The sequence below is a fragment of the Colias eurytheme genome, chromosome 24 (assembly GCF_061535395.1).
Source record: "Colias eurytheme isolate Ceu_HAF_F1 chromosome 24, ilColEury1 Martin Lab GWU primary, whole genome shotgun sequence".
NCBI classification, from domain to species: Eukaryota; Metazoa; Arthropoda; class Insecta; order Lepidoptera; family Pieridae; genus Colias; species Colias eurytheme.
Window position 1 is genome coordinate 3,910,300 of NC_143003.1, and position 18,878 is coordinate 3,929,177.

The following is an 18,878-nucleotide window of genomic DNA, read 5'->3' on the forward strand; positions in this document are numbered from 1 at the left end:
TGTCGCGTATCGGGCGAATTATGCAATTCAGCGGATTCCTGTGTGCCTCAGTGCTCTAAGTTAGAGCGTTTATAATATTGTAGTAATGAAAATGGAGATAACGCAAGGAACATTCTCCATAACTAGTCACGTACGTCGTTTAAAAAATGGGCAAAAGTTATTCTAAAACCGGAGATAAGGATGTGATAATTGCACAAAATGCATCCCAAGGAAGTAATTCTGCGGTCGAATCCCATATCCACATAAATAATATATTATTGGCGACGACCTTGACAATTTTCGCTATTATAATCGTCATTTTTATATGGAAAAAGCTGAAGGACAGACAAAAGAAATGGATCGATAAACAAATTGAAGCACAATTTATAAGAAGAATGCGTTTGCGGTTGTCGGGAAGGCGAGAACGTGAAGAAGGAAACGAATCCGTGTAAAAAAAAAAATGAATTCCGTGTTAGTGAGCCCGAGTGAAAAACATATATCGTATATTAAGTGCTTTCTTTTTAGTGAATCATTTAGTGAGCAAAAGTAATAAAAACAACGAACTGTGTTGCGTCATCTACTATCGACATAATAGGAACTATAAGTGTCGGATTAAAAATAACTAATAATTATATTAAAATGCCAATGTAATTGTTACTTTTGTCATAATTTTATGTTTCTTGTATCTTACAGCCTAAGTATTTCGGAATGTCACATGGAAAATATATTGGCCGTAATGCATTCATGTAAGGACCAAACTACTAGGTAAATCATTTTTATGTAAGTATGTTTTAATTTCGTTTTATATGGAAAAAGATTTAGAAAGTATTTTTAATGAATTATCTGATATTCAAATTACATTGAGGAAGTTAGGCCCATCTAGAAGGTTACAATATAAAAGTAAAGTTAAGGATAATATATTAAGAGCTAAGGAATTATATTCATCTTATAAAACTATTATTAGTATATTTTCTGAGCGAAAAACCTCGTTAGAATTAGCTGAATACGTTTATGAAGTCTTGAAGGAGAGAATAAAAGTTATTTACGATAAGATTCTATCATATGATTTTCAAGGTAACGTAGAAACAACTACTTCAAACATGGAGAAGTTTGAAATCAAAACTGCAACATCCTTGATACCTGTTATGGATGGTTCAGAAAGTACGACAGAAAAAATCATAGACGCGGTAGAATTATATAGCGATTGCCTAAAGGACACAGACCAAGAAAAGATGTTAATATCTTTTGTTTTGAAAACTAGATTAACTAAAACCGCTAAACTAAAACTAAAATGCAAATATGATGATGTAGCAAGCCTTTTACAAGATTTAAAAACTTATTTACTTACAAAAAAGTCCGCCAATGCAATATTATATCAATTAAATAATTTGAGTCAAAATGATATGTCAATTTGTGATTATGGAAATAAACTATCTGAATTATTTATAGACCTCACTATTGCACAGGCTAACGGTAACGAAAAGACCTGCGAAATACTGAGACCTATAAACGAAAAAATTGCTATTAAAAGATTCTCTGATGGATTAAGAAATAAACGCTTGAGCACTATCATTTCAGCGCGGAACTTTTCCGAGTTGAAAGATGCGGTGCGTGCGGCGGAGGACGAGGAGCTGGGGCAGCCCTCGACTTCCGGAGGTATTTTCAGCGCCAGGGGTAAGTCAAACAACAGATATAATAATAATTTCACTAGAAGAGGACAGAATAATTATTATAATAAAGGTTTCAATTTCCGTAACAATTCTCGAGGTCAAGTTTATAATAATAATTATTATTATCGGCAGAATTATAATGACAATCCCCGTGGTGGATATATACGCGGAAGAGGTAATAATTTTCCAAAATTTGGCAATAATCATAATAATGCTAATAATAATGCTTCAGGATATTATCGTGGTAGAGGTAGTCGAGGTAGGAACAACCAACACAAAATTTTCTCAGCCGAAGGGAGCGCGAACCGTCAAACAAATAACGAAGAATTAGAGACCAAAAACCAGTTTTTTCGGTCCTAAATGTTATAACATTTTAACCTGCAATAAAAATGTTAGGTACGTCCATTTCGACATAAACAATTCCAAGTATTCATGGTTACTTGATACCGGCGCGTCCATTTCTGCTGTTTCTAAGAACGCCTTATTAGAACATACTACTTTGTATGAAGATAACATTACAATAAATGGTATCGGTTGAAAAATATGCTCAAAAGGATATGTTTATCTTACTTTGCGTACTCAAAATAGTAGATTTAATCATAAATTTTATTTGTTCGATCATTTACCGTGTAAATCAGATGGAATCCTCGGTTTAGATTTCTTATCGAAATTTAATTCACATATTAATCTAGAAAACGATACATTAATTTTATATAACCAATGCAAAAATATTATACCACTATATGCGTCACCTACTACTTCACATAACTACTTAACTATTCCTGCGAGAAGCGAGTCCATTCACTACATACCAATTATGAATAATAAATTAAATAATGACTGTGTTGTTTTATCACAACAATTACAAGAGGGTCTATTTTTAGCAGCTCTAATAGTGAAGCCAGTAAATAACGTTATTCCCATTAAAATATTAAATACTCAAGAAGAATCAATTACTATACCAACCTTTCAACCAGACCTACACTCGTTAAACGATTACCAAATATGTCAGTTTAATAAATGTAAATCAAACGCAGAGAGAGCTAATATTTTGTTAGAATTATTAAAATTGGATCACTTACATCCTACCGAGCGTGAGACTATACAAGCAATTTGTACTAAATACAATGATATCTTTCACTTACCGGGTGATAAGCTTACAACTACTAATTCATATGAACATAATATTTATTTAAAACCGAATGCTAGCCCCGTTTATACAAAACCATACAGGTTACCACATAGTCAAAAACCTGAAATAAATAAGCAAATTGAGAAAATGTTACAGGATGATATTATAGAAGAAGCTCAAAGTGAGTGGTCTAGCCCCATTTTACTTGTTCCTAAAAAGTCAAATGATGATAGCAAAAAGTGGAGATTAGTGATAGATTACCGTAAATTAAATGAAGTTATACAAGATGATAAATTTCCGCTACCGAATATCACTGATATCTTAGAGTCCCTTGCTGGTGCCGTGTATTTTACCCATTTAGACCTTAGTCAATCTTATTACCAAACGACCTTGAACCCCGAATCACGTAAGATTACTGCCTTTACAACCAATACTGGACAATACCAGATGAAACGAATGCCAATGGGTCTTAAAACCAGTCCAAGTTCTTTTTCAAGGTTAATGACTATAGCCATGTCAGGTCTAACGTATGAGAAATGTTTTGTTTATCTTGATGACCTTGTAATTTTTGGACGTAATTTAGAAGGTCATAATAAAAATTTAATAGATGTTTTTGAGAGACTTAGAAAAGTTAACTTAAAATTAAATCCCATCAAATGTAATTTTTTGAAAAAGGAATTATTATATTTAGGACACACAGTGTCAGCAGATGGAATTAGTCCAGATAAAACTAAAATAAAAATTGTTGAAAATTACCCAACACCAAAAAATACAGAAGAAGTAAAACGTTTTGTTGCATTTTGTAACTATTACCGAAAATTTATAAAGAATTTCGCGGAAATAACTATCCCTTTAAATAATTTGTGTCGTAAAGATGTCCCTTTTATATGGTCTGAACAATGCGAAAACTCGTTTAAAATCATGAAAAAAGCGTTAGTATCACCCCCCATTTTACAATATCCAGACTTTTCAGACGAAAACGAGTTCATCTTACAAACTGATGCTTCTGGCATTGCAGTAGGAGCAGTACTTTGCAATAAAGATAAAAGACCAGTCGCTTATGCAAGTCGGCCTTTAAACAAAGCTGAAAAAAATTACCCAACTATACAAAAAGAATTACTTGCAATAGTGTGGGGAGTTAAATATTTTAGGCCGTATCTCTTAGGTAAAAAGTTCACAATCATGACGGACCATAAACCATTATTGTATTTATTCGGAATTAAAGATCCATTGAGTAGATTATTAAAATTTAGGTTAACATTAGAAGAATATGATTTTAACGTTGTGTATATTAAAGGTAAAGAAAACGCCGTAGCAGACGCGTTGTCTAGAATTACAATAAACTCAAACGAATTGAAATGTATCAACGATAAAATAATTAACGTAATGACTAGAGCACAGAAAAAGAAACTAGAAGAAGTTAAAGAAAAGAGTGACACTCCAACTACCAATAATGACACAGACTATCGGCCTGATCAACCGAGAATCGTGGAATTATTGCGAGTTCCGAGTGGTGCGATAGAGATGATTTTAATAGAAGGAAAAGAGTTAAATAGGATTCGAAATCGAATGGGTATAGATGTAGAAACCGAGTGTTTTGCTTTCTCCCAAAATAAGAAAATTTTATACATTAATCTTGATTTCAAAGCACAATACACGCGAGCCGTTTTTGTGAAGAAATTAAGTGAATTAAGTAAAAATATTAATGTCGACGAAATATGTATAATAAAAACAAATAATAACGCGTTATTTATAAAAGAACTAATAGAAGAAATTAAAAGTAAAGATATATGGACCGGTCCACGGATATGTATATTACGAGGTGTAGAAAGAATTGATAATGAAAATGATAAACAATTTATTATTAATGACTATCACTTACTACCCACTAGTGGCCACGCAGGCATTCGTAGAATGATAAATAATATTAAGAAAAAATATTTCTGGCCAGAAATGGAAAAAGACATAAGAGATTTTGTAACTAAATGCGAAAAATGTCAAAAATCTAAGTATTCCCGAAATACCAAAGAGCCGATGGTTATAACAACCACAGCCTCGTTTGCTTTCGAGAAAGTATTTTTAGACTTAGTTGGTCCTTTGGATCAAGATGTAGACGGTAATAATTATATACTTACGTTACAGTGTGAATTAAGTAAGTTTGTTGAGGCTTATCCTCTTAAAAATAAGGAAACGGTCACCGTTGCTAGAGCATTTGTTAATCAATTTATTTTAAGGTTCGGAATCCCAAAAATTATAGCAACAGATAGAGGCACTGAGTTTATGTCATCTACTATGATAGAGGTCTGTAAACTTTTAGAAATTGAAAAATTAAACTCAACCTCCTACCATCACGAGTCGATTGGTTCACTCGAAAATGCACATAAACATTTAGGTTCATTCTTAAGAATACAATGCAATAATTACCCTGAAACGTGGAGCCATTGGCTACCCTTTTGGTGTTTTAATTTTAATAATACTGTACATTCCTCTACAAAATATACCCCGTATGAATTAGTTTTTGGAAAACCAAGTGACATTCCGAGTAGACTAAGTACTAGCATAGAACCTTTATATAACCCAGATAATTATAGTTTAGAATTAAGATATCGTTTGCAAGTAGCACATAGAGACGCACAAAACAATTTGTTAAAAAGTAAACAAGTGCGAAAATTTGTATATGATAAAAACATAAATCAAGTCCGATATAAGAAAGGTGATTTAATATTGTTAAAAAATGAAACTGCAAATAAATTAGATACTTTGTATAATGGTCCATTTATTGTTATTGAAGATAAGGAACCTAATGTTATAATTTTGAAGAACAATAAAGAAGAAATTGTACACAAAAATCGAACAAAATTGTATAAAAATTAGGAATTTTCTTTTAATCTCATATTAAGTATAACATAACAAAAAAAAAAAATATTTAGTAAAACATTTTTTTTTATCTCCTACCCCTGTGGTGCAGTGTATTAGATATAAGCTTCTTGTCTTGTACTGTAGTGTATTATAAGTTCAGTTATAATAAATCACTCGAGGAAGATACACGTGTTTCATTACCCCGCAACCCGCACTCTACAGTTCGTTGTTCGTTGTTCGCTGTTCGCTGTTCGCTGTTCGCTGTTCGCTGTTCGCTGTTCGCTGTTCGCTGTTCGCTGTTCGCTGTTCGCTGTTCGCTGTTCGATGTTCGCTGTTCGATGTTCGTTGTTCGTTGTTCGTTGTTCGTTGTTCGTTGTTCGTTGTTCGTTGTTCGTTGTTCGTTGTTCGTTGTTCGTTGTTCGTTGTTCGTTGTTCGTTGTTCGTTGTTCGTTGTTCGTTGTTCGTTGTTCGTTGTTCGTTGTTCGTTGTTCGTTGTTCGTTGTTCGTTGTTCGTTGTTCGTTGTTCGTTGTTCGTTGTTCGTTGTTCGTTGTTCGTTGTTCGTTGTTCGTTGTTCGTTGTTCGTTGTTCGTTGTTCGTTGTTCGTTGTTCGTTGTTCGTTGTTCGTTGTTCGTTGTTCGTTGTTCGTTGTTCGATATTCGTTGTTCGTTGTTCGTTGTTCGTGTTTGTGTTTGTTTTTGTGTTCATGTATGTTCACATTCACATTCACATTCACATTCACATTCACATTCACATTAACATTCACATTCACATTCACATTCACATTCACATTATTCGTTGTTCGTTGTTCGTTGTTCGTTGTTCGTTGTTCGTGTTTCGTGTTTCGTTTTTCGTTGTTCGTTGTTCGTTTTTCGTTGTTCGTTGTTCGTTGTTCGTTGTTCGTTGTTCGTGTTTGTGTTTGTGTTTGTGTTTGTGTTTGTGTTTGTGTTTGTGTTTGTGTTTGTGTTTGTGTTTGTGTTTGTGTTTGTGTTTGTGTTTGTGTTTGTGTTTGTGTTCATGTATGTTCACATTCACATTCACATTCACATTCACATTCACATTGTTCGTTGTTCGTTGTCCGTGTTTGTGAATTGAATTTGAATTTGAATTTGAATATGAATTTGAATTTGAATTAAAATTTGAATTTGAATTTGAATTAAAATTTGAATTTGAATTTGAATGTTAGAAAGGGATAAAAAAACATACAGGCGTCATTCAACGTCATATTTTCTTGTTACAATTTAATGGTCATAGTGCAATCTCCAGTGTATTAGATATAAGCTTCTTGACAGTCACAGTCACATTCACATTCACATTTACATTAAAAAATCACTATAAAAATGTAAAATCTATATTCCACAATTTGTTTTTCTCTTTGAAAAAATTTTTTTTTTCTTACTATCAAAAATCTCAACCACGGCATCTATTGCCGGGTCATAATCGTAAAATTTTGGTAGAAATATAATAATAGATATCAATAGAATATCGCAACGTCTGTGTGAATCACATTCACATTCACATTCACATTCACATTAACATTCACATTCACATTCACATTATTCGTTGTTCGTTGTTCGTTGTTCGTTGTTCGTTGTTCGTTGTTCGTTGTTCGTTGTTCGTTGTTCGTGTTTCGTGTTTCGTTTTTCGTTGTTCGTTGTTCGTTTTTCGTTGTTCGTTGTTCGTTGTTCGTGTTTGTGTTTGTGTTTGTGTTTGTGTTTGTGTTTGTGTTTGTGTTTGTGTTTGTGTTCATGTATGTTCACATTCACATTCACATTCACATTCACATTCACATTCACATTGTTCGTTGTTCGTTGTCCGTGTTTGTGAATTGAATTTGAATTTGAATTTGAATATGAATTTGAATTTGAATTAAAATTTGAATTTGAATTTGAATTAAAATTTGAATTTGAATTTGAATGTTAGAAAGGGATAAAAAAACATACAGGCGTCATTCAACGTCATATTTTTTTGTTACAATTTAATGGTCATAGTGCAATCTCCAGTGTATTAGATATAAGCTTCTTGACAGTCACAGTCACATTCACATTCACATTCACATTAAAAAATCACTATAATAATGTAAAATCTATATTCCACAATTTGTTTTTCTCTTTGAAAAAATTTTTTTTTTCTTACTATCAAAAATCTCAACCACGGCATCTATTGCCGGGTCATAATCGTAAAATTTTGGTAGAAATATAATAATAGATATCAATAGAATATCGCAACGTCTGTGTGAATCACATTCACATTCACATTCACATTCACATTCACATTGTTCGTTGTTCGCTGTTCGCTGTTCGCTGTTCGCTGTTCGCTGTTCGCTGTTCGCTGTTCGCTGTTCGCTGTTCGCTGTTCGCTGTTCGCTGTTCGCTGTTCGCTGTTCGCTGTTCGCTGTTCGCTGTTCGCTGTTCGCTGTTCGCTGTTCGCTGTTCGCTGTTCGCTGTTCGCTGTTCGCTGTTCGCTGTTCGCTGTTCGCTGTTCGCTGTTCGCTGTTCGCTGTTCGCTGTTCGCTGTTCGCTGTTCGCTGTTCGCTGTTCGCTGTTCGCTGTTCGCTGTTCGCTGTTCGCTGTTCGCTGTTCGCTGTTCGCTGTTCGCTGTTCGCTGTTCGCTGTTCGCTGTTCGCTGTTCGCTGTTCGCTGTTCGCTGTTCGCTGTTCGCTGTTCGCTGTTCGCTGTTCGCTGTTCGCTGTTCGCTGTTCGCTGTTCGCTGTTCGCTGTTCGCTGTTCGCTGTTCGATGTTCGTTGTTCGTTGTTCGTTGTTAGTTGTTAGTTGTTAGTTGTTAGTTGTTCGTTGTTCGTTGTTCGTTGTTCGTTGTTCGTTGTTCGGTGTTCGTTGTTCGTTGTTCGTTGTACGTTGTTCGTTGTTCGTTGTTCGTTGTTCGTTGTTCGTTGTTCGTTGTTCGTTGTTCGTTGTTCGCTGTTCGCTGTTCGCTGTTCGTTGTTCGTTGTTCGTTGTTCGTTGTTCGTTGTTCGATATTCGTTGTTCGTTGTTCGTTGTTCGTGTTTAGGGCATGCACCCGGGTTTACCCGGTTCCGAAAAACCCGGGTAAACCCGGGTTTTTTGATGATCTTGAGAACCGGGTCTGAATTGTATGAAACCCGGTTCTCCCGGTTCCGACCAAAATATTAAAATATAAAGTATTATTTATATTTTGCTGCATTATTTTAACAAATTTATTCTATCTGGCAACGTCAGACTCACGTGCATCGCGAATTTTCGTGCCACGCCTCAAGCGTGTCTCTGATTGGTTGTCTAACCTTAGATGCTATAAGTTTCCTACGGGTGTATTACCAAAAAAAATGTGTGTGTGTACTAGTGTAAACACGTAAGAAGTGAAACTTCTTTATGACCTTATTTTTCAAAAAAATAATTTACTACATATATGGAACTTTACAGAAATACGTCGAATCACGCGTGCGGTAGGGATAAGAAAAAGATGGCGCGTAACGGAAAAATGTCACGCATAACGAAAAAATGTTACACTAAATTTTTTTCCAACTCCGATAAAGAAGTTTCACTTAAAAAAAAAAATTAGTCTTCGAAAATGACAAAAATTAGGCTACTGAAATATTTTGATTAGATTTGTCGTGAATTTGAAAAACTGTCGATTTTACTGTTTCATATAATGATCCAGTCATCTTTTTGTTTTTGGTATCAAGCTGAAATTTATATCGAATACTCAAGTCTTCGTGCTTCGTCCCTTGGTGCTGTGAAAAAGTCAAACTCACAAGCCAACGCATCAAAAGATACAGCCGTAAATGCTGAAATTTTTCGCAAATTTCGTCATTCGCATGGGACTCAAAACCTACAGGATACTCTCATACTCTCACACAGAGCCTTTAAATTTGGTAAAAGTAACGTCTCATATCACGCACAGATAAAGGAAAAATTACTAGAAACATAAATTTTAAAGTTACAACATTATAAAAAATAGGTTTATAAATTTATAAAGAATAGAAAAAATTCGATCACGAGGCGGGACTCGAACCCGCATCCTTCGCGCCATTCCGGGGCGGATGCTTACCAACTCAGCCACTCGTGACCCGCCAGAGCAATCGAATTTATTCTATTCTTTCAGTTTTATGTGTCTGAAGGGACACACCGCGCGCCATCTATTGAGATGATTAACAACCATTTCAACCAATATGAAGCACTTTTCAGTGAATACAATATTGTAACGATGGAACACGACCTTTTTTGTTGAATTTATATTTTTGGTTTTATGGCATTCAAATGCTTTATAAATATAAATTTATAAAGAATAGAAAAAATTCGATCACGAGGCGGGACTCGAACCCGCATCCTTCGCGCCATTCCGGGGCGGATGCTTACCAACTCAGCCACTCGTGACCCGCCAGAGCAATCGAATTTATTCTATTCTTTCAGTTTTATGTGTCTGAAGGGACACACCGCGCGCCATCTATTGAGATGATTAACAACCATTTCAACCAATATGAAGCACTTTTCAGTGAATACAATATTGTAACGATGGAACACGACCTTTTTTGTTGAATTCGTCAGTTGTTCGTTGTTCGTTGTTCGTTGTTAGTTGTTCGTTGTTCGTTGTTCGTTGTTCGTTGTTCGTTGTTCGTTGTTCGTTGTTCGTTGTTCGTTGTTCGTTGTTCGTTGTTCGTTGTTCGTTGTTCGTTGTTCGTTGTTCGTTGTTCGTTGTTCGTTGTTCGTTGTTCGTTGTTCGTTGTTCGTTGTTCGTTGTTCGTTGTTCGTTGTTCGTTGTTCGTTGTTCGTTGTTCGTTGTTCGATATTCGTTGTTCGTTGTTCGTTGTTCGTGTTTGTGTTTGTTTTTGTGTTCATGTATGTTCACATTCACATTCACATTCACATTCACATTCACATTAACATTCACATTCACATTCACATTATTCGTTGTTCGTTGTTCGTTGTTCGTTGTTCGTTGTTCGTTGTTCGTTGTTCGATGTTCGTTGTTCGTTGTTCGTTGTTCGTTGTTCGTTGTTCGTTGTTCGTTGTTCGTTGTTCTTTGTTCGTTGTTCGTGTTTCGTTTTTCGTTGTTCGTTGTTCCTTGTTCGTTTTTCGTTGTTCGTTGTTCGTTGTTCGTTGTTCGTGTTTGTGTTTGTGTTTGTGTTTGTGTTTGTGTTTGTGTTTGTGTTTGTGTTTGTGTTTGTGTTTGTGTTTGTGTTTGTGTTTGTGTTTGTGTTTGTGTTCATGTATGTTCACATTCACATTCACATTCACATTCACATTCACATTCACATTCACATTCACATTGTTCGTTGTTCGTTGTCCGTGTTTGTGAATTGAATTTGAATTTGAATTTGAATATGAATTTGAATTTGAATTAAAATTTGAATTTGAATTTGAATTAAAATTTGAATTTGAATTTGAATGTTAGAAAGGGATAAAAAAACATACAGGCGTCATTCAACGTCATATTTTCTTGTTACAATTTAATGGTCATAGTGCAATCTCCAGTGTATTAGATATAAGCTTCTTGACAGTCACAGTCACATTCACATTCACATTCACATTAAAAAATCACTATAAAAATGTAAAATCTATATTCCACAATTTGTTTTTCTCTTTGAAAAAATTTTTTTTTTCTTACTATCAAAAATCTCAACCACGGCATCTATTGCCGGGTCATAATCGTAAAATTTTGGTAGAAATATAATAATAGATATCAATAGAATATCGCAACGTCTGTGTGAATCACATTCACATTCACATTCACATTCACATTCACATTGTTCGTTGTTCGTTGTTCGCTGTTCGCTGTTCGCTGTTCGCTGTTCGCTGTTCGCTGTTCGCTGTTCGCTGTTCGCTGTTCGCTGTTCGCTGTTCGCTGTTCGCTGTTCGCTGTTCGCTGTTCGCTGTTCGCTGTTCGCTGTTCGCTGTTCGCTGTTCGCTGTTCGCTGTTCGCTGTTCGCTGTTCGCTGTTCGCTGTTCGCTGTTCGCTGTTCGCTGTTCGCTGTTCGCTGTTCGCTGTTCGCTGTTCGCTGTTCGCTGTTCGCTGTTCGCTGTTCGCTGTTCGTTGTTAGTTGTTCGTTGTTCGTTGTTCGTTGTTCGTTGTTCGTTGTTCGTTGTTCGTTGTTCGTTGTTCGTTGTTCGTTGTTCGATATTCGTTGTTCGTTGTTCGTTGTTCGTGTTTGTGTTTGTTTTTGTGTTCATGTATGTTCACATTCACATTCACATTCACATTCACATTCACATTAACATTCACATTCACATTCACATTATTCGTTGTTCGTTGTTCGTTGTTCGTTGTTCGTTGTTCGATGTTCGTTGTTCGTTGTTCGTTGTTCGTTGTTCGTTGTTCGTTGTTCGTTGTTCGTGTTTCGTGTTTCGTTTTTCGTTGTTCGTTGTTCGTTTTTCGTTGTTCGTTGTTCGTTGTTCGTTGTTCGTGTTTGTGTTTGTGTTTGTGTTTGTGTTTGTGTTTGTGTTTGTGTTTGTGTTCATGTACGTTCACATTCACATTCACATTCACATTCACATTCACATTCACATTCACATTGTTCGTTGTTCGTTGTCCGTGTTTGTGAATTGAATTTGAATTTGAATTTGAATATGAATTTGAATTTGAATTAAAATTTGAATTTGAATTTGAATGTTAGAAAGGGATAAAAAAACATACAGGCGTCATTCAACGTCATATTTTCTTGTTACAATTCAATGGTCATAGTGCAATCTCCAGTGTATTAGATATAAGCTTCTTGACAGTCACAGTCACATTCACATTCACATTCACATTAAAAAATCACTATAAAAATGTAAAATCTATGTTCCACAATTTGTTTTTCTCTTTGAAAAAATTTTTTTTTTCTTACTATCAAAAATCTCAACCACGGCATCTATTGCCGGGTCATAATCGTAAAAATTTGGTAGAAATATAATAATAGATATCAATAGAATATCGCAACGTCTGTGTGAATCACATTCACATTCACATTCACATTCACATTCACATTCACATTCACATTCACATTCACATTCACATTCACATTGTTCGTTGTTCGTTGTTCGTTGTTCGTTGTTCGCTGTTCGCTGTTCGCTGTTCGCTGTTCGCTGTTCGCTGTTCGCTGTTCGCTGTTCGCTGTTCGCTGTTCGCTGTTCGCTGTTCGCTGTTCGCTGTTCGCTGTTCGCTGTTCGCTGTTCGCTGTTCGCTGTTCGCTGTTCGCTGTTCGCTGTTCGCTGTTCGCTGTTCGCTGTTCGCTGTTCGCTGTTCGCTGTTCGCTGTTCGCTGTTCGCTGTTCGCTGTTCGCTGTTCGCTGTTCGCTGTTCGCTGTTCGCTGTTCGCTGTTCGCTGTTCGCTGTTCGCTGTTCGCTGTTCGCTGTTCGCTGTTCGCTGTTCGCTGTTCGCTGTTCGCTGTACGTTGTTCGTTGTTCGTTGTTCGTTGTTCGTTGTTCGTTGTTCGTTGTTCGTTGTTCTGCAGTGTATTAGATATAAGCTTCTTGTCTTGTACTGTAGTGTATTATAAGTTCAGTTATAATAAATCACTCGAGGAAGATACACGTGTTTCATTACCCCGCAACCCGCACTCTACATGGCGACCCTGCCATGCGCGAGCGCCGCGGTGTAAGTTGCCGGGTGTCGCGTATCGGGCGAATTATGCAATTCAGCGGATTCCTGTGTGCCTCAGTGCTCTAAGTTAGAGCGTTTATAATATTGTAGTAATGAAAATGGAGATAACGCAAGGAACATTCTCCATAACTAGTCACGTACGTCGTTTAAAAAATGGGCAAAAGTTATTCTAAAACCGGAGATAAGGATGTGATAATTGCACAAAATGCATCCCAAGGAAGTAATTCTGCGGTCGAATCCCATATCCACATAAATAATATATTATTGGCGACGACCTTGACAATTTTCGCTATTATAATCGTCATTTTTATATGGAAAAAGCTGAAGGACAGACAAAAGAAATGGATCGATAAACAAATTGAAGCACAATTTATAAGAAGAATGCGTTTGCGGTTGTCGGGAAGGCGAGAACGTGAAGAAGGAAACGAATCCGTGTAAAAAAAAAAAATGAATTCCGTGTTAGTGAGCCCGAGTGAAAAACATATATCGTATATTAAGTGCTTTCTTTTTAGTGAATCATTTAGTGAGCAAAAGTAATAAAAACAACGAACTGTGTTGCGTCATCTACTATCGACATAATAGGAACTATAAGTGTCGGATTAAAAATAACTAATAATTATATTAAAATGCCAATGTAATTGTTACTTTTGTCATAATTTTATGTTTCTTGTATCTTACAGCCTAAGTATTTCGGAATGTCACATGGAAAATATATTGGCCGTAATGCATTCATGTAAGGACCAAACTACTAGGTAAATCATTTTTATGTAAGTATGTTTTAATTTCGTTTTATATGGAAAAAGATTTAGAAAGTATTTTTAATGAATTATCTGATATTCAAATTACATTGAGGAAGTTAGGCCCATCTAGAAGGTTACAATATAAAAGTAAAGTTAAGGATAATATATTAAGAGCTAAGGAATTATATTCATCTTATAAAACTATTATTAGTATATTTTCTGAGCGAAAAACCTCGTTAGAATTAGCTGAATACGTTTATGAAGTCTTGAAGGAGAGAATAAAAGTTATTTACGATAAGATTCTATCATATGATTTTCAAGGTAACGTAGAAACAACTACTTCAAACATGGAGAAGTTTGAAATCAAAACTGCAACATCCTTGATACCTGTTATGGATGGTTCAGAAAGTACGACAGAAAAAATCATAGACGCGGTAGAATTATATAGCGATTGCCTAAAGGACACAGACCAAGAAAAGATGTTAATATCTTTTGTTTTGAAAACTAGATTAACTAAAACCGCTAAACTAAAACTAAAATGCAAATATGATGATGTAGCAAGCCTTTTACAAGATTTAAAAACTTATTTACTTACAAAAAAGTCCGCCAATGCAATATTATATCAATTAAATAATTTGAGTCAAAATGATATGTCAATTTGTGATTATGGAAATAAACTATCTGAATTATTTATAGACCTCACTATTGCACAGGCTAACGGTAACGAAAAGACCTGCGAAATACTGAGACCTATAAACGAAAAAATTGCTATTAAAAGATTCTCTGATGGATTAAGAAATAAACGCTTGAGCACTATCATTTCAGCGCGGAACTTTTCCGAGTTGAAAGATGCGGTGCGTGCGGCGGAGGACGAGGAGCTGGGGCAGCCCTCGACTTCCGGAGGTATTTTCAGCGCCAGGGGTAAGTCAAACAACAGATATAATAATAATTTCACTAGAAGAGGACAGAATAATTATTATAATAAAGGTTTCAATTTCCGTAACAATTCTCGAGGTCAAGTTTATAATAATAATTATTATTATCGGCAGAATTATAATGACAATCCCCGTGGTGGATATATACGCGGAAGAGGTAATAATTTTCCAAAATTTGGCAATAATCATAATAATGCTAATAATAATGCTTCAGGATATTATCGTGGTAGAGGTAGTCGAGGTAGGAACAACCAACACAAAATTTTCTCAGCCGAAGGGAGCGCGAACCGTCAAACAAATAACGAAGAATTAGAGACCAAAAACCAGTTTTTTCGGTCCTAAATGTTATAACATTTTAACCTGCAATAAAAATGTTAGGTACGTCCATTTCGACATAAACAATTCCAAGTATTCATGGTTACTTGATACCGGCGCGTCCATTTCTGCTGTTTCTAAGAACGCCTTATTAGAACATACTACTTTGTATGAAGATAACATTACAATAAATGGTATCGGTTGAAAAATATGCTCAAAAGGATATGTTTATCTTACTTTGCGTACTCAAAATAGTAGATTTAATCATAAATTTTATTTGTTCGATCATTTACCGTGTAAATCAGATGGAATCCTCGGTTTAGATTTCTTATCGAAATTTAATTCACATATTAATCTAGAAAACGATACATTAATTTTATATAACCAATGCAAAAATATTATACCACTATATGCGTCACCTACTACTTCACATAACTACTTAACTATTCCTGCGAGAAGCGAGTCCATTCACTACATACCAATTATGAATAATAAATTAAATAATGACTGTGTTGTTTTATCACAACAATTACAAGAGGGTCTATTTTTAGCAGCTCTAATAGTGAAGCCAGTAAATAACGTTATTCCCATTAAAATATTAAATACTCAAGAAGAATCAATTACTATACCAACCTTTCAACCAGACCTACACTCGTTAAACGATTACCAAATATGTCAGTTTAATAAATGTAAATCAAACGCAGAGAGAGCTAATATTTTGTTAGAATTATTAAAATTGGATCACTTACATCCTACCGAGCGTGAGACTATACAAGCAATTTGTACTAAATACAATGATATCTTTCACTTACCGGGTGATAAGCTTACAACTACTAATTCATATGAACATAATATTTATTTAAAACCGAATGCTAGCCCCGTTTATACAAAACCATACAGGTTACCACATAGTCAAAAACCTGAAATAAATAAGCAAATTGAGAAAATGTTACAGGATGATATTATAGAAGAAGCTCAAAGTGAGTGGTCTAGCCCCATTTTACTTGTTCCTAAAAAGTCAAATGATGATAGCAAAAAGTGGAGATTAGTGATAGATTACCGTAAATTAAATGAAGTTATACAAGATGATAAATTTCCGCTACCGAATATCACTGATATCTTAGAGTCCCTTGCTGGTGCCGTGTATTTTACCCATTTAGACCTTAGTCAATCTTATTACCAAACGACCTTGAACCCCGAATCACGTAAGATTACTGCCTTTACAACCAATACTGGACAATACCAGATGAAACGAATGCCAATGGGTCTTAAAACCAGTCCAAGTTCTTTTTCAAGGTTAATGACTATAGCCATGTCAGGTCTAACGTATGAGAAATGTTTTGTTTATCTTGATGACCTTGTAATTTTTGGACGTAATTTAGAAGGTCATAATAAAAATTTAATAGATGTTTTTGAGAGACTTAGAAAAGTTAACTTAAAATTAAATCCCATCAAATGTAATTTTTTGAAAAAGGAATTATTATATTTAGGACACACAGTGTCAGCAGATGGAATTAGTCCAGATAAAACTAAAATAAAAATTGTTGAAAATTACCCAACACCAAAAAATACAGAAGAAGTAAAACGTTTTGTTGCATTTTGTAACTATTACCGAAAATTTATAAAGAATTTCGCGGAAATAACTATCCCTTTAAATAATTTGTGTCGTAAAGATGTCCCTTTTATATGGTCTGAACAATGCGAAAACTCGTTTAAAATCATGAAAAAAGCGTTAGTATCACCCCCCATTTTACAATATCCAGACTTTTCAGACGAAAACGAGTTCATCTTACAAACTGATGCTTCTGGCATTGCAGTAGGAGCAGTACTTTGCAATAAAGATAAAAGACCAGTCGCTTATGCAAGTCGGCCTTTAAACAAAGCTGAAAAAAATTACCCAACTATACAAAAAGAATTACTTGCAATAGTGTGGGGAGTTAAATATTTTAGGCCGTATCTCTTAGGTAAAAAGTTCACAATCATGACGGACCATAAACCATTATTGTATTTATTCGGAATTAAAGATCCATCGAGTAGATTATTAAAATTTAGGTTAACATTAGAAGAATATGATTTTAACGTTGTGTATATTAAAGGTAAAGAAAACGCCGTAGCAGACGCGTTGTCTAGAATTACAATAAACTCAAACGAATTGAAATGTATCAACGATAAAATAATTAACGTAATGACTAGAGCACAGAAAAAGAAACTAGAAGAAGTTAAAGAAAAGAGTGACACTCCAACTACCAATAATGACACAGACTATCGGCCTGATCAACCGAGAATCGTGGAATTATTGCGAGTTCCGAGTGGTGCGATAGAGATGATTTTAATAGAAGGAAAAGAGTTAAATAGGATTCGAAATCGAATGGGTATAGATGTAGAAACCGAGTGTTTTGCTTTCTCCCAAAATAAGAAAATTTTATACATTAATCTTGATTTCAAAGCACAATACACGCGAGCCGTTTTTGTGAAGAAATTAAGTGAATTAAGTAAAAATATTAATGTCGACGAAATATGTATAATAAAAACAAATAATAACGCGTTATTTATAAAAGAACTAATAGAAGAAATTAAAAGTAAAGATATATGGACCGGTCCACGGATATGTATATTACGAGGTGTAGAAAGAATTGATAATGAAAATGATAAACAATTTATTATTAATGACTATCACTTACTACCCACTAGTGGCCACGCAGGCATTCGTAGAATGATAAATAATATTAAGAAAAAATATTTCTGGCCAGAAATGGAAAAAGACATAAGAGATTTTGTAACTAAATGCGAAAAATGTCAAAAATCTAAGTATTCCCGAAATACCAAAGAGCCGATGGTTATAACAACCACAGCCTCGTTTGCTTTCGAGAAAGTATTTTTAGACTTAGTTGGTCCTTTGGATCAAGATGTAGACGGTAATAATTATATACTTACGTTACAGTGTGAATTAAGTAAGTTTGTTGAGGCGTATCCTCTTAAAAATAAGGAAACGGTCACCGTTGCTAGAGCATTTGTTAATCAATTTATTTTAAGGTTCGGAATCCCAAAAATTATAGCAACAGATAGAGGCACTGAGTTTATGTCATCTACTATGATAGAGGTCTGTAAACTTTTAGAAATTGAAAAATTAAACTCAACCTCCTACCATCACGAGTCGATTGGTTCACTCGAAAATGCACATAAACATTTAGGTTCATTCTTAAGAATACAATGCAATAATTACCCTGAAACGTGGAGCCATTGGCTACCCTTTTGGTGTTTTAATTTTAATAATACTGTACATTCCTCTACAAAATATACCCCGTATGAATTAGTTTTTGGAAAACCAAGTGACATTCCGAGTAGACTAAGTACTAGCATAGAACCTTTATATAACCCAGATAATTATAGTTTAGAATTAAGATATCGTTTGCAAGTAGCACATAGAGACGCACAAAACAATTTGTTAAAAAGTAAACAAGTGCGAAAATTTGTATATGATAAAAACATAAATCAAGTCCGATATAAGAAAGGTGATTTAATATTGTTAAAAAATGAAACTGCAAATAAATTAGATACTTTGTATAATGGTCCATTTATTGTTATTGAAGATAAGGAACCTAATGTTATAATTTTGAAGAACAATAAAGAAGAAATTGTACACAAAAATCGAACAAAATTGTATAAAAATTAGGAATTTTCTTTTAATCTCA

The 18,878-nt window shown here is 34.7% G+C and overlaps 1 protein-coding gene across 1 annotated transcript; it reads left to right on the plus strand.

Annotated features, from left to right (window-relative positions):
- On the plus strand, positions 1 to 17,903 carry LOC149897924 (uncharacterized). Its single transcript, XM_090115682.1, has 4 exons — positions 1 to 1,653; positions 14,762 to 14,923; positions 17,283 to 17,498; positions 17,878 to 17,903. The coding sequence occupies exons 1-4, from the start codon at positions 786 to 788 to the stop codon at positions 17,901 to 17,903; spliced, it is 1,272 nt and encodes a 423-aa protein (XP_089971808.1). The 5' UTR covers positions 1 to 785.
- The last annotated feature ends 975 nt before the right edge of the window (positions 17,904 to 18,878 follow it).

What these genes read in the sequence shown, in the direction of transcription:
- LOC149897924 (XM_090115682.1), top strand. Translation starts at nt 786, where the DNA reads ATGGAAAAAGATTTAGAAAGTATTTTTAATGAATTATCTGATATTCAA. An exon ending in AGGTATTTTCAGCGCCAGGG is followed by an intron (nt 1,654 to 14,761) that starts GTAAGTCAAACA and finishes CTATCATTTCAG; the next exon opens with CGCGGAACTTTTCCGAGTTG. An exon ending in ATTATTGCGAGTTCCGAGTG is followed by an intron (nt 17,499 to 17,877) that starts GTGCGATAGAGA and finishes ACTACCCACTAG; the next exon opens with TGGCCACGCAGGCATTCGTA.